Raw genomic sequence first — 16,657 nt, 5'->3', positions numbered from 1 at the left:
ATGGGGTTTTCCAGGCAAGAATACTGGAGTGGGTTGCCATTTCCTTCTCCAGAGGATCTTCCCAACCCAGGGATCGAACCCGGGTCTCCCGTACTGCAGGCAGACACTTTACCGTCTGAGCCACCAGGGAAGTCCAAAGTCCAGTGCCTTTCTGGACACTCTTTCTCTGCCTTCCTCAATGGCTCTTCTTTCAAATCCATAACCAAAAGCAGTACCTGAGACTGGTCTCAACTCTGTTTTTTCTCCCTTATACACTCTCCTTTTGAAAAGCTCTCACACATGTCGCTTTATGAAGACAACCCTGAAAACCAGCGTGCTCGTCCTGAACTCTGTTTCAATCCAGAGCCCCAGTGTCTGCTGGATGCGCCTGATCCTCCAGGGGTCTTAGCACTACATGCCTAACACCCAACCCACCTCCACGACTCTTTAAACCTAGAGCCCTAAAATGCCAACAACTCCAGGGGTAAAATAAACAATGTTAGCATTCGACTGAGCATCTCATGCAGATGGGAGGAAAGCCAGCTGGAAGGCAGAATTAATATTTCTATCTCAGCAGTAATGAAAAATGTGGTAATCAAAACTTAATTTCATGTGGATAGCATTATGTATAATCTTTATATTCCTACTTGGCAAAACTACAACCTACCTCTGATGCTTTTTCGTATTGATACTACAAAAGAAAATAGTTTCCTAAGGAGAGCCTTTAGAGAACAAAAATCTAAGGTTTTCTAGACACACACACACACACACACACACACACAGCAATATACACAACACAAAAGGATCTCATGGATATGTACACTGGCAAAGTTCACCCAGTTATTACATATTCTGACAATAATTACATGTTTAAATGGTTGTTTAGAGAGACTTGATCTCCTTGCCTCCCAAATAAACAGGATTATAAATGAGTCAGACTCTGTGTTTCTTGAGTTTGCTCGAGCTTGTTTCCTGATCAGAAAGGACTGCATAAAGCTAACTTAAAAAAAAAAAAGGTTCCTATGTTTTTCGGCCATCTCCAAAAGTAAAGAGATAAAATACATAATCCACACTAAGATTTTACTGGAATAAGCAACTTTCATGAACAAAATATAAATCGTTTTGTCTCTATTTTAAAAATAATAAATAAGATAAAGATACCAGTTGAATGCCTAATTCTCTTTGGTCTCATTTATTCAGGCTTTCTGGCTTTCAGCAGTTGGCCTACAGTCTCTTTAGAACGCCTCTTCTTTGACAGCAGTAGGGACCTGCAGCAGGCAGCCTCTGAAATGGCTCCTAGTATGCCCGCCTCCAGGTTTTCACACCCTTGGCTGAGCCTCATGACTCACTTCTAAGAAAAAGAATAGGGGACAGGTTGTGAGCAGGCAAGCGTGAGGCTGGGTCACTATAGCTGCCATCTCACCCCTGTGTGGACTCTCTCAGTGTCTCTGCTCTGGGGGATGCAAGCTGCCATGCTAGGAGGTGCCTAAGAGAGAGGCCCTCGTGGCAAGGAAGTCAGTCCCTGGCCAACAAACAAATGAGTGAGCTTAGGAAGAGACAGACGTCCCCAGCTGAGCCTTGGCGTGTCTGCAGCCCAGGCTCACACCCTGAGGGCAGCTCCGTGAGGGACACTGAGCCAGGGACTCAGCTGAGCTGTGCCTGGATTTCTGACCCCCAGAAACGGTGAGGGCATAGACGCTTATTCTTTAAAGCTGCTAACGTTTAAGAGAAATCCGTTCAACATAGGAACATGGGAATAGGTATCTCCTAAAGACCCACGATTGTTCATACCCTTAGTTTTAAACCGGCTTCTTCCTCTCTATTTTCCACTTCCTCCCTCCCTCCCTCCGACAGACTCGGGCATGTAGTTGCTAACAGCCTACAGCTACCTCATTGCATCCTAGGCCACTTTTCGTTCACCCGAAGCTCTTCGGATATCCCAGGTCCGCCTCTCTCAGCATCCAATTTGTCTGCATTATCATTTGAGCCGGTGGGGAGGAGAAGCTTTCATCAATGGTGGGATCTGACGTGCTGCTCATTATCCTCACCACCATCTTCTCCTCTGCCGAACTGCTCAGCAGTGAAATTAAAACATTTGTTAACTTCATTGCTCAGCAGTGACACCAGGGTGGCCATCTGGGAAGAGAAGCGGGGCTGGGCTGATGAAAGGGCCAGGAGTGAGCAGTCAGCTGCCGGGACGGCCCTGCTCCCTTCTCTTTCTTCCAGAACCTACTGCGGACCTGCATCAGAGCCAGCGCAGTTAACTGTTAGCTCCATCAGCGCCCTAGGCTGCCTGGGGCTCCATAGCAGAGTAAGCCCTTTTCTGGAAATAGGGAATCTGCCTAAACAGAAGGGTGTCACATATTGCAACAGGCTGGAACTCACTGATTGCTATCATGGAACAGAACTCTAGGAAAATGAACCAAAACAGACTTTTAGTCTTCAAACAGACATTTAGAACCCCTTTGATTCTTACAGTTAAAAGTACTTCAATAAATTCATACCAATTCATGGTCACACAAGTACTCAAAGAACTTTAATCTATGAGTGAAATACAGGTCAATATATTTCAAGATGGAACAGTTTTCTTTCCCTCTGTTGTCTGTGAAAAAAATGTTTCCCTTACACTCAGATCTTTTAATGGCATTTACTTATTTTCCCTACTGCCTGCCTACTGCCTTTGGACTTGTCTGGGTTACACCATACTCTTGTTTGCTCAGGCCTTCCCTGAATGCTGAGGGCCAGACAAGGGTAACAACGAGACAGACCACGACAGCTCAGTGCCACCCCAGACGCTGTGCAATACGTGCCATCTACTTTACTCCTCATGCCAGAGCCTGCAGGCCTTACCACGACTACCTAAAGGAGAGTCAGAGAGGCGAAGTAACTTGCCCAAGGTTGCATGGCTGGTGAGCGGAATACCAGGATGAAACGCCAGCTCACTTCACTGACCTGGGGCCTCTTTCACAAGGTTCATCTTCCAGACTTTGAGTGTAACCAAATCCATTTCACTGGATTTTATTGGACTTATTAGGATCAACATCAGATGGAACACTGGTTAGCCTCCAGACAATCTATACCATTCCTCCTGGTCTCAATGATTAGTGCGGAGACTGGTATAAATAGGTGTTTAATAAATATTTGCTTAACTGAATGAAATTCCCTTCCCATAAGACCACCAGCCCTTTGAGCTATAGCTGCATATCTTAGACTGGATAATTAGAAAATATTTGAAAAAACAACTTAAGTTTATCTCTCATAGATCTGTAAAGTGAATCGTACCCCTTCATTTCTCAAGAAAGTTACCTAGTTTTGTCAGTGAGCACAGCCCACAAAACACAGACCTGCACTTCTTAATAAACCCTTGAAGTCATGACGCAGTTGAAAATATCAGGTTCACATAAGAGCCTTCAATGTTATTTGCCTTTGAAACAAAGGTGAAGGAAAAAAAGGATGCTACCAGGCCTTTGGTTTGGGAAGTCTTTCTAGAACTTTAGGTGAAAAGTAGATCAAACAGCAAGGAAATCAATAGTAGAAAGAGATTATCTTCTTATTCTAGTCAGACTCACTTTGCTATATACACAATGATTTAAAAAGCAGGGCTATGGCTAGGAATAAAGAAAGTAGACAATTAAAGTTTCAGCATAAAAGCTGAAAAAAAGTATAAGTTTCTGGTGGTCCCAGGCAGTAAAGAATCTGTCTGCCTTGCAGGAGACGGAGGTTCGATCCCTTGCTCGGGAAGATCCCCTGGAGAAGGAAATGGCTACCCACTCCAGTATTTTTGCCTGGGAAATCCCACAGACAGAGGAGCCTGGGGGGCTACAGTCCCTGAGGTTGCAAAGCATCAGACACAACTGAGCAACTAACACTTTCACACTTTTCTTTTATTCAGCTCAGCCAAAAGCCTTTTAGGTCAGCACCTGCTTTTTCTAATGGGTCAGAGATACTTCACTGAGATAAAGACAAGCAGAAGACACTTTCCCATCCCAACACCCCAGAGATTTCTCCTTAATCAGTGTTGGCTTTGGTTTCACACAAGTCAAGCTGCCCAGCCTCTTCTCATGTTGCTGCAATCACTGCTCAGGCAATGGCTTTGCCACCTTTCATCACTCATCTCAGGAAATAAAAGTCAGGACACTGGTTCATGCGTCCTCCCTTAACTCAATCCAGGCCAACTGCCTATATTGTATCTGTTTTTTAGGAAAAAAAAAAAAAAAAAGGAACTGACTGGTCCATCTCAATCAGAATATCACTTATAACCTTAATGGGTCTCAAAATTACACATCTAAGTGTAAATTATTTTAACAATGAGCTATCTTTTTAATATAATTTTATTAATTTATTTTTGGCTGTGTTGGCTCTTTGTGGCTGGGTGGGCTTTTCTCTAGTTGCGACGAGCAGGGGCCACTCTCCAGCTGTGGTGCGTGGGTTTCTCATTACAGCGGCTTCTCTTGTGGAGCAGGGGCTCTAGAGTGACAGGCTTCAGGGGCTGCAACTCCTGGGCTCTGGAGCACACACTCGGTAGCTGCGGTGCACGGGGTTACATGCTCCGCAGCATGTGGGATCTTCCCGGACCAGGGATTGAACCTGTGTCCCCCGAATCGGCAGGCAGATTCTTTACCACTGAGCCACCAGGGAGGCCCAAGCTAATTTTTTTTTTTTTTAATGTGATGATGATTAACCAAATCACCACCACCACCACCACCACCACCACCCACCAAAAAATAGTCAAAGCTATCTGGGAGCTAGAAATGTATAAATGGAACAACAACAGCAAACAAACTCCCCAAACAACCTTTAAAACTGTAGCTGAAATGCAGAATGCCTATGTGCCAGGATTTCTTTGTTGTCAAGACATTCTATAAGGATAGGGATCCAGCCTTATTTATGTTTTTTCCAAGTAACCAGCTCAATGCCTGGCACATACCAGTTGCTCAGTAAATATTTGCTGAATCAAGAGGAAAGCAAAGAATAACACTTGGGAAAATGGGTATTCAGCAATTCTTCAAAACACTGAGAGCTGTCAGCATAGACGCTGTGACATCTGCCATCACACATTAAGAATTTTGTAGGCCGTTAACTTCTCCAGCAACGCTTCTCAAAATGTAGTCTAGAGGTACCAAAAAAGCCATCCACGGGGAACTTGTTCAAGATGGAGATTCCCAAGCTCTACCAGAATGTAAGATTCAGACTCTGGAAATGTGGTCTGGAGGCGTACATTTTAACAAGATCATTTTTATATACAGTGAATTGTTATTCTAGAGACTGATGGCTTCATGTGAGACACTACACAGGCAGGTCAGGAAACTGCTTTCAAGGGTAATGGCACCCATTTGAAAGCATGACTTGCAAATTAAGCTTAAACATCAACAGCAAACCATCTCATGTCAAACGAAGTGACCACAGTACTAGGATATTATAAGGCATTAAGTGAAAGAGGAGTTTCAAGGCTGACTGAGTCCAAAAACACTGAGTTAATGTATCAGCAAACAACAGCAGCCATCCCCTGTTGAGCTCCTTCTATGTGCCTGGCATTTTAGTATGAGTTTTACATAAATCTTAATTAATTCACAATGACCCTATGATGTAGGTGATAACACTCCCAAATTTTACAAATTAGGAAATCAAGACTTACAGAGATTAAGCTGATGAAGGTCACAAGGCTAGTAAATGGGGGGTGTGTGTGTGCACGCTCAGTCACTCAGTCCTGTCTGACTCTTTGCGGCCCTATGGACTATAGTCTGCCAGGCTGCTCTGCCCACAGAATTTCCAGCCAGGAATACCAGAGTGGGGTGCCATTTTCTACTCCTGAGCTAGTAAATAGTAGAGCTAGATAAATAAATGGTATATACATACAATGGAACCCTGCTCAGCAATAAAAAGGAATGAATAAGCAATAATCTGGGTGAACCTCAAAATAATTATGCTGAATGCAAGAAGCCAGACCAAAAGGAACACAGACTACAGGACTCCATTTATGTAATACTCGAGAAGATGCACATTCATCGAGAGAGGAAGCAGACCAGCGTCACCTGGGGCAGGACGGGTGGGAAGGGGCAGGACGGCCGGATGGCCAGGGGATGGGAAAATATTTTTAGGGGGGATGGACATGGTCACTATCTTGACTGTGATGATGATTTCAGACTTCAAAACTTAGCAAACTGCAGCCTTTAAATATGTGCACTTCGCTGTATGTCTGTCATACCTCAAGCTGTCTAAAAGAAGAGAGTGCGAGCGAGAAAGTGAGAGAAAGAAGTATCCAGGGCCTATGCACAAGGCAGGGACTCCTAACTTTCTCCTGCTTGCTCGCTCTACATACATACACACTTTTTTTTGGCCCTGCCACACAGTTTGCTGGATCTTAGCTCCCCAACCAAGGACTGAACCTGGGACCCCTGCAGTGGAAGCAGCAAGTCCACCAAAGAACTCCTCCCCCAACTCTATGTTTAATTTAATTTAATCTTATGTTCTTACAGTATTTTCCCCTTTTTCTTTCTGTAGTTGAACAATTTATTATAGAATAAAACAATCAGTTTTAAATGTAGCCACCAAGTGTTTTGTAGAGCTCTTACTCTGACCTCTAAAGCTCTTACTCTGACCTCTTCTGAGGAAGAAATAACATAATCCTATAAAGATCACCCACAGAGAATCAGTGTTGTTGCAAAGTACTATTAACATTGTTGCCATCAAAGGATTAGGGCAAGGAGAAGGGGGGGAATGCTGAATGAATCCTTGTACAGCAAGTATTTTTTGAGCACCTGTTATGTGCCAGACACTTTTAGGGACCAGTGTTAAGAAAAAAAAATGCATAAGGCACAGTTTGAGTGAGTACATAGCTGACAGTAATAATCTGAGGACTGCTGGTCTAAGGAGGGATGATGCCCCTCTGTAACCCAAGTTAGTGGACAGGAAGTCATACCGGAAAATACTGGAAAACGAAGAGGTGTGTCTCTAAGCTATCGAGGTAACAAACTAGCGACAAAAATGATGGATTGGACCGTTAAGAGAACATCCAAGTGCAAAAATAGAAAACCATCATGTCCTTCTGCACAATCAGTATAAAGAGTACCAAGGATTTACAATCTGAAACCTCCCCTAAGAGAGTCATCAGGGTCCACGCAGTCTTGTAAATAGTTTATCTCTCAAGAAAACAATTTACAGCCAATTGTCAGTAAACCATGGTTGTGGTAAACACTTGACCTTGAATTTGTTTTTTCAAAAAAGTAACTTGTGGTGGGGCAGAGCAAGAGAGGCTCAAGAGGAAGGGGATATATACACACACACACACTTAGGGCCAATTTGCATTGTTCAGCAGAAATCAACACAACACTATAAAGCAACTATCCTCCAATTAAAAATTAAACAATAAAATAAAAAGCAACTTGTTATGAATTAGGGAACTATTCAAACAGTAGAAGGCGTGCATTGCTTGGATGAATAGTAACTGGTGACTTAGTTGCTAAGTCGTGTTCGACTCTTGCGACCTCATGGACTGTAGCCCACCAAGTTCCTCTGTCTATGGGATTTTCCAGGCAAGAATACTGGGGTGGGTTGCCATTTCCTTCTCCAGGGGATCCTCCCGACCCAGGGATTGAAGCGGGGTCTCCTGCACTGCAGGCGGACTCTTTACCAACTCAGTCACCAGCAGTAACTAACGGCCACTAAGCTGCCTACAGCACCAGAGGAGGCCTCCCCACCAGACCCGCCAGTCAGGTGAGCAAGCCTGCAGGGCAGCGCCCGCTCACTCTGCCAGCAGCCCTCAGAACAAGAGGCGAGGCCACGAGAAAGGGGAAGCGAGGGGGTCCTAGAGGGGGCGTGTGGTCAGTCCTGCACCGTCAGGTGTGAGGAGCTGGGCAGTGAGGGAGCCCACCGGTGGGGACGCATCTCACCGAGACGACGAGAAAACAGAAAACATCAACCAAGTAACAGGGATGATAAGCATTTGCCAGTTTTCTGTAGGCAACGCTGAACATTTGTACATGCGTGACATACGCGTATCATTTCTACCCCGCTGGGAGGCAGTAACTCAGTGTGTAACACAAGAGCTCTAACATCAGAACGCTTAGGTTTGATTTCTTGCTTAGAGTTTAGTTTCATGACCTCTGCAACCTTGGCCAAGCTATATCACTTCTTTGAGATACTTCTTCTCATCCATAAAACAGGGATATAAAATAATAAAATAGTATCCACTTCAATGATCTTTGTGAGGATTAAATGAGATAACTAACATGTGTACCAAGCATAGCACAGGTAAAGTATTCAATAGAAGTTTCCATTATTGTCTGAAAATAGCAACCGTATTCCTAAAAACTGGATGCAATTTACTATGTAAGTTTACATTAAATCCTTTTTGTATCATGTTTTCAGTATTTATGATTATTTTGTTTTTTGTTTCTATTATTTGATCTATGATTTCGGGTTATCTGTGACTACCTTCTGCCTCGTTTTATCCCTGATTAATCAGGAGGAAATGGTAACCTCAGTTAAGTATCCCGGTTCAACACTGGGGATTCACCTAGTGATCAAAACGTGTCTTTGTTTTGAAAGTACCTTGCCTAGCACTTTTGTAAGACTGTCCTTTTAGGGGGTAAATGGCTCCCCCTGCCCCCGCCAAAAAAAAGCTTAAGGTTTGAAAAAAATTGAGACCCTGATACCTGATCTGCTTCCTGAGAACATGGAACCAGCAAACAAATAAAACTCATGGTACCTACCTGCTTCTGCACATCTTTAATTTCTGAACACTCTTGTAGTCTTTTTAAAACATCCTGGGTAATCAAGAGTGCATCTGAAAAGATTTTTTCATTTTCTAGAAGAAAATTCAGCTGGTAATGTTTCCCCTCATACTCTGAATGTAAAACAAAACAAAATTTAAAAAATCAGTGGCTGATTACTTGAAATGATTTTTACAAGTGTAAGCTGAGAACTTTTAGGTCATGCACTGCATTTATAAATGGTATCTAACATATCAATTATGAGCAGCAGAAAACACCATTTCTTACAGCTTCCTCCTTTGTGTCATCTTCATCCTAGTTAAGATAATGGGTAAAAATAAAAAACGGTACATGGTTATTTCAATACAATACTGCTTTTCTGCTCTGTGGTTCACCTTCAGGCTTCCAACACTTAAAACCACAGAATGTGGTTTAAAAGAAGAATGGCTTAAAAGAAGAATGCCCTAGTACGATTATTGCATTGGATCTTGGTTTCCAATCTAACAGTGGTCTTTGACAAGTTTATCACTGAAACAAAAAAAAAACTCATAAAGGTCACTGAGTCCATAATAGAAGGATAGGTTACAAAATAACGATTAAGTGAATATTACCTTGTTCTGCTTCCTTTGCCTCCCTAAAGGTTTGTACAACAGGGGAGGAGGGACAAACTTCAGCAGAATGAGACACTGGGGTGTCTGTGTGCCCCTGAACCTCCTGGGCAGCGGAAGGATCCACTCTCATCTCTTGCACCGCTGTATGGACCCCGTGCTTCACCTCCGCTCTCACGGGGCCCCCTGGAGGAGCGGAGACCTCCGGGGAAGCATGATGCTCTCCAGCACCCTCGGAGGAAAGGATTTCCGTTTCAGGCTTCTCCGACTCCTTCCTGGACGGCTCTGGTGGTGTGGAGACGTCCCTCACCACCTGACCCTGGACAGAGCAGTTTACGAGGCTGGCCAGAAGGTTTTTACAACTAACGGCCACATCGAACATCTGTAGGCTGTCGGCTAAGGAGATGATTTTGGAGAAGTTGTGCTTGCCCACAGGCAGTTTGCCAGTGTACATCATTTCCAACAAGAGAGCAAACTCCTCGGGGCTCACGACAGATGCATCAATGGAGATGGTGTCTGTGTTGTCCAGCAGGGTTTTGAACAGGAGGCTGGCAGCAGCCAGGACCAGCTTGTGGGCCCGGAAGTAAATGGCCCCGATGGAGATGGTGCAGTCACAGAGCTGCTGCTCCTTGCACAGCGTGTACAGCCTCTGCAGCAGCTGCCGGCTGTAGTTGGGGAGCTCCATCGTGTCAGCTCTGTCCGAGGACCCCCCTTCCTCTCTTCTTCCAGAAACGCCTGGTGAGGGTCAGCACGCAATCCTGGAGGAACCCCCAGAAATGCCACGTTAACGCTTCACAAGCACACAGGGAAATGCCCTGAATGAAATATTATGATGAACATGCAGTTCACTGGTTCATTCAGCAAATGCTGCTGAATAGGAAGGGCTGGGTGCACTGAATTAGTCATTATGATAACTGGTATGGGTCTGACTGCATGAGAGGGACTCCGCCTGGTGTGCCATCTGGATGATCTCATTTGATCCTTACAAGATACTCTAACCTTCCCATTTCACAGATGAGACTGAAGCTCAAAGAGACTGAGAGAACCAGCCTAAGGAAAAATAGCCACTAAATGGCATGCCCATGTCTCACTGATTTCAAAGCTGTCAGTTAACAACACTGCCAAATGTGTCTGCTCTCGAGTTCTCAGCCAACTGAGGAGACAAACACACACGGACAGGTCTACAATACAACGACCTGCCTGCAGCACTGGACACAGGTCATCACTCCCCGCCCTCTAAGATGCATTTCTCGCTTGCGCCTGCACTCTGCAGGGTCCTCTGCACCACTCTGGCCTCTAAAGTTTTCTTTGCTCCAGGACTGTCATCTCACATCTTATTTTCTCTCTCATCTGATTCCACACCTTTGAAACATATAAATGCTCAGAGCTTTCAGATTTATATCTTTCACTCAGACCCTTCCTCTGAACTCCAGATGCACACTTGCAACTACCTACTGAACATCTCCAATTGGGGGCCCGATCAGCTTCTTAAACTTAAATCCGAACTCCCCTGCCATCTTCCCTCCACTTCACAGCAACTCTGTTCCTTCCTGTTGTTCAGATACAAAACCTGGAAATCATTCTGGACTCCTCTGCTTTTTCTCATGGCCCTTGATCCAAGGCTTTATAAATCCTGTTGGCTCTATCTTCAAAATACATCCCAACTCCAACCACTAACCACCACCTCCCCTGGCTCTACTTCGGTCAGCCCACGCCATCATCACCTTTTATCTGGGTTATTGCAACAACGTCCTCACTGGTCTCCGTGCCTCTGCCCATTCCGAGCCCGACCTCTCTCTACCCAACTCTATCTTCAACCCAGGAATCAAGGTCATCTTTTAGCACAGTCAGGTACCATCACTTTGTACAAAAGAATCCGTGGTTCCTGGTCTCAGAGTAAAAGCCAAATGCCAGAATTTGACGCTGGCTGTCATTAGCTCTCAAACTCATCTTCCGCCATTCCCCTCACCCATGTGCTGCAAGCACCAGGCCTTACTTGCTGCTCATGGAGCACACGAAGCACACTTGTGCACAGGTTTCTTCACACGCGTGTGTGGCTCACTCCCGCTCCCATCAGGGCTCTGCTCAAAGGCTACAGATCAACGAGGCCTTCCCTGACCATGCTCTTTAAACAGCAGCCTCCTCTCCAACCTCAGAACGTTCCATCCCTCTTATTCTATTTTTCATCATAGCTACTGACACATGTTTTTATTACTTACTTATTATGTGCTTCCCTTCACTAGGAATATAAACTCCATTAGGAGAGGAGCTTTTTCCCCCTCATTTTCTGCTGTATCCCAGTGCTTAAAATTTTGCCCAACACAAACACTGTTTGTTAGTTGATGGAATGAATAAATGAATGAGAAGAAATGTAATGATAGAGATTTGTACCTAGAAACCCAGCTTGGGGAACAGGGATATCCAAAAGTCAGAGTGAGGTTTCTGAGGAGGAGCTAACAGCTAACCTGCCTTAAGAAATGAGTAGGCACTGATGAGGTGAAAAGAGAAGGGAAAAAGGCATTCCAAGCAGGGAAGCCTGCGGGAAGCACACAGATAAGAACACATCACACAGTGGCAAGAAGGAGGTTCAGGAGGCGGGAGCATAAGGAGATCAGTGACAGTGGGACATAAAGAAGGGGACAGGGAGTGCCAGGAGACGAATCTGGAGAGGCAGGCCAAGGTTCCGCCCGCAGAGAGGCACACGGACCATGCTCAGGGGCTTGGATTTAGCCTAACGGCAGTGAGGAGTCAATGATGGCTTTGAGGGACTTTAACTAGGACAGTCACATGGTCAGATACGCATTTGGGAATATATCATCCAAGCAACACTTGTGTAGAATATAAAGGGGATAATGCTAGAGTCAGGCTCTATTATTGCAGAAGTTCATGGAAAAATCACTGAGGGCTTTGACCAGCAGAAGCGGTAATAGAAGGGAGAGAGAGAGGTAGACAAAAATATTTAGAAGTGTAACTGTCATGACTTAGGATCTGAAGAGATGTGAGGGAAGTCAGAGACAATTCCCAGGTTCCTGGTTTGGTGAGTGAGTTTTCCGAAATGATCCAGATAACCCGAAAGAGATAGTTTAGGGAAGGAGACATCTAGTTCTGTTTTGGGTTTGAGGATATTATGATGATAGCAAAACTATATAATCTCACTTGTATAAATTTTTAAAAAACTACAGAAAGATGGAAAGACATTTATCAAAATAACAACGGTTGCCTTTGTTAGAAGGAGTACGACTACTTTATCACTCTACCACTATTTCCTTATTTTCCCACATTTAATACTGACAAATAGAAATGAAACTATTTCCAACTTCTGGTTTCCAGGTTTCTCGTCTGGCATGTAAGGAGATTAAAAGTCACCATTCTACCCTGACAACAAGTGAAAAGGTAAGTGGAAAAATCAACAACGCTTCTCAGCTCTGTCAGAGAAGTGAAGTCAGTGGGCAAAAGCAGTGCCCCCAAACTGGAGAGACAGGCAGAGAGTCACAGCTCCTCAGAGAGAAAGCCACCAGCAGAAGCCCATGGGAAACAGTACCAGGATAGGAAAACTAAGCTTACGTTGACAAACTGATAGAGGCTCAGGGTGGACAAGTCTGAGAGTTAAAAACCCCAGAGGGATGGAGTCATAATTTTGTTAGTTTTAACTCCAAGAGTTCTACTGAGGTCTAACAGCATATCCTGGAGAAAAATTCCCTTCTGTTCTGGCAGGAGGAAGGAGAAAGTAATCATTTTAAAATATGACAAAGCATTCTGTTCTTCTCAACAAGGTGTAGAATCAGAAGAAAATATTTTACCAGAGTCTAACCTAACTGGAGGAGGGGGAATACCCAACTTCAGCCCATTCTAGTCATCCTGAGCCACTTAAAGGTGTGGCGGGCGGCGGGTAAAGCACTGCAGAAGTTCGTAGTCCGGAGCACAGGCTTGCCAAAATACTGAGACCGATTGCCTGTAAAACACACTTCCTCCTCCTCACACCTCGCCACCTCAGTGTTCTAAATATGCCAGTTAAAACAGACTGTCAGAGTGGACCAAAAGACAAGACCCATCTCATGTTGTCTATAAGAAACCCACTGAAAGATGCATATCGATTATAGTCAAAGCTTTCTACCTAAGAACGGTCACAAGGCAGGGATGTCTCATTTCACCATTGCTTTTCAATATCATTCTGGAGAAAGTAAAGGTATACATATGGGAAGGAAGGCACAAAACAGCGTGTTCACAGATGACATGGTGTCTGATGAGAGGATATATAGAAAATCTGAAGGAACTGATAAAAAAAGTTAATACTAATAATAGCAAGACTTTAGGATACAAGGTAAATATAAAAGTTAATTGCTTTCCTCATCAGCAATGAATAAGTGGAATTGGAAGCTAAAACATTCCCATTTCAGTTGCACCCCAAAAAGTAAAATTTAAAAAGTGAAATACTTAAGAATAAGTCTAACAAAATATATATAACATGTATATGAGAAAAACTACTAAACTCTGAGGAAAGATATCAAAGAAAAACTGAGTAAATGGAGAAATATTCCATGTTCATGGACAGGAAGACTCAGTGTCAAGATTTCAGTTCTTCCTAACTTGATCTATAAATTCAAAACAATCCTAATCAAAATCTCAGCAAGTTATTTTGTGGATACTGACAAACGGATTCTCAAGTTTATATGGAGAGGCAAAAGAGCCAGAATAGCCAACTCAGTATCAGCGTAGAAGGGCAGAGCTGGAGGACTCACACCGCTCAGTGCTCAGCTTCGATCCTCAGCTGCAGAGCCACAGCAAGCTAAACAGTGTGCGACCGGCGGAAGAGAAGGCAGACGCACAAAAATACAGCCAGGTGATCTGTGACAATGGAGCAAAGACAGTCTTTTCACCAAATGAGGCTGGAACAACTGGACATCCGTATGTGGGGAAAAAAAAAAGAAGAAGAAGAATCTATTAAATAGACACAGACCTCATAGCCTTCACAAATTTAACTCAAAACGAATCACAGACTTAAAAGCAAAACACAATACTATAAAACCCCTAGAAAATAGCACAGCAGAAAACCTAGATGAACTCAAGTATGGCAATGACTTTTTAGATATACCGCCTAAGCCACGATCCCTGAAAGAAATAATGGATAGGATGGATTCCATTAAACTTAAAGAACTTCTGCTCTGTGAATGATTATGTTAAGAGAATGAGAAGACAAGCCACAGAGCAACAGTCTAGGAGAAAATATCTGCAAAAGACACATCTGTTAAAAGGCTATTATCCAAAACATACAAAGAATTCTTAATACTCAACATTAAAAAAAACCAACCTGATTAAAAAATAGATCAAAGACCTTAACAGACATCCCACCAAGAAAGAGCTACAGATAGCAAGTAAGACTATAAAAAGATGTCTAACTTCATATGTTATAAGGGAATTGCAAAGAAAACCTATTAGAAACACCAAAACCCAAATCACTGACCACACCAAATGCAGGTGAGGATGGATGGCAACAGGAACCGCTATTCATTGCTGGCAAGAATACAAAATGGTACAGCACTTTGTAAACGGTTTAGGAGGTTCTTATAAAATTAAGCATACTCATATGATCCTACAGTTATGCTCCTTGGTATTTACCCAAACAAACTGAAAACTTAGGTCCACACAAAAACCTGCACGCAGATATTTACGGCAGCTTTATTCATAATTGCCAAAGCTTGGAAGCAATCAAAACATCTTTTATCAGGTAAATGGAGAAACTGTGGTACATCCCAACAATGGAATATGATTCCGTGCAAAAAGAAATGAGGTATCAAGCAATGGAAAGACATGGAGGAAACTTAAAATGCATATTAGTAAGTGAAAGAATCCAACAAAAAAAGGCTACTATATGTATACAACCATATGATATTCTGGAAAACGTAAAATGATGAAGATAGCAGAAGATCAGCGGTTGGCAGTGGTTAGGAGTAGGGAGGGATAAACAGGTGAAGCATGGAGGGTCTTTAGGGCAGAGAAACTATCCTCTATGAAACTATGGTGAATTCATGTATCAGACACATGCCAAAATCCATAGAATGCATGAAACCAAAACTGTACCCTAATGTATAGGAGACAGGGATCAAGACCATCCCCATGGAAAAGAAATGCAAAAAAGCAAAATGGCTGTCTGGGGAGGCCTTACAAATAGCTGTGAAAAGAAGAAAAGTGAAAAGTAAAGGAGAAAAGGAAAGATATAAGCATCTGAATGCAGAATTTCAAAGAATAGCAAGGAGAGACAAGAAAGCCTTCCTCAGCGATCAATGCAAAGAAATAGAGGAAAACAACAAATGGGGAAGACTAGAGATCTCTTCAAGAAAATTAGAGATATCAAGGGAACATTTCATGCAAAGATGGGCTTGATAAAGGACAGAAATGGTATGGACTTAACAGAAGCAGAACATATTAAGAAGAGGTGGCAAGAATACACAGAACAGCTGTACAAAAAAGATCTTCATGACCAAGATAATCATGATGGTGTGATCACTCACCTAGAGCCAGACATCTTGGAATGTGAAGTCAAGTGGGCCTTAGAAAGCATCACTACAAACAAAGCTAGTGGAGGTGATGGAATTCCAGGTGAGCTATTTCAAATCCTGAAAGATGACGCTGTGAAAATGATGCACTCAATATGCCAGCAAATTTGGAAAACTCAGCAGTGGCCACAGGACTGGAAAAGGTCAGTTTTCATTCCAATCCCAAAGAAAGGCAATGCCAAAGAATGCTCAAACTACCACACAATTGCACTCATCTCACACACTAGTAAAGTAATGTTCAAAATTCTCCAAGCCAGGCTTCAAGTATATGTGAACTGTGAACTTCCAGATGTTCAAGCTGGTTTTAGAAAAGGCAGAGGAACCAGAGATCAAATTGCCAACATCCGCTGGATCACGGATAAAGCAAGAGAGTTCCAGAAAAACATCTATTTCTGCTTTATTGACTATGCCAAAGCCTTTGACTGTGTGGATCACAATAAACTGTGGAAAATTCTGAAAGAGAGGGGAATACCAGACCACCTGACCTGCCTCTTGAGAAACCTATATGCAGGTCAGGAAGCAACAGTTAGAACTGGACATGGAACAACAGACTGGTTCCAAATAGGAAAAGGAGGACGTCAAGGCTGTATATTGTCACTCTGCTTATTGAACTTCTATGCAGAGTACATCATGAGAAACACTGAGCTGGAAGAAGCACAAGCTGGAATCAAGATTGCCAGGAGAAATATCAATAACCTCAGATATGCAGATGACACCACCCTTATGGTAGAAAGTGAAGAGGAACTAAAAAGCCTCTTGATGAAAGTGAAAGAGGAGAGTGAAAAAGTTGGCTTAAAGCTCAACA

At 43.3% G+C, this 16,657-nt stretch overlaps 1 protein-coding gene across 2 annotated transcripts in view; it reads right to left on the bottom strand.

Annotated features, from left to right (window-relative positions):
* ZBTB40 (zinc finger and BTB domain containing 40) overlaps positions 1-16,657 on the bottom strand; it is a 71,890-nt gene that overhangs the window by 27,417 nt on the left and 27,816 nt on the right. For both annotated transcript variants that reach the window (XM_040229546.1, XM_040229545.1), the window contains 2 exons: positions 9,302-10,056; positions 8,691-8,824 (listed from right to left, as the gene is read on the bottom strand). In XM_040229546.1, coding sequence (XP_040085480.1) covers positions 8,691-8,824; positions 9,302-9,983 — 816 coding nt within the window. In that variant the 5' untranslated portion in view covers positions 9,984-10,056. The remainder of the gene's footprint in view (positions 1-8,690; positions 8,825-9,301; positions 10,057-16,657) is intronic.

The sequence above is a fragment of the Oryx dammah genome, unplaced genomic scaffold (genome assembly GCF_014754425.2).
Source record: "Oryx dammah isolate SB20612 unplaced genomic scaffold, SCBI_Odam_1.1 HiC_scaffold_27, whole genome shotgun sequence".
Taxonomy (NCBI): domain Eukaryota; kingdom Metazoa; phylum Chordata; class Mammalia; order Artiodactyla; family Bovidae; genus Oryx; species Oryx dammah.
The sequence above is the reverse complement of the archived record's forward strand: the minus strand, read 5'-3'. Positions and strand labels throughout refer to the sequence as shown.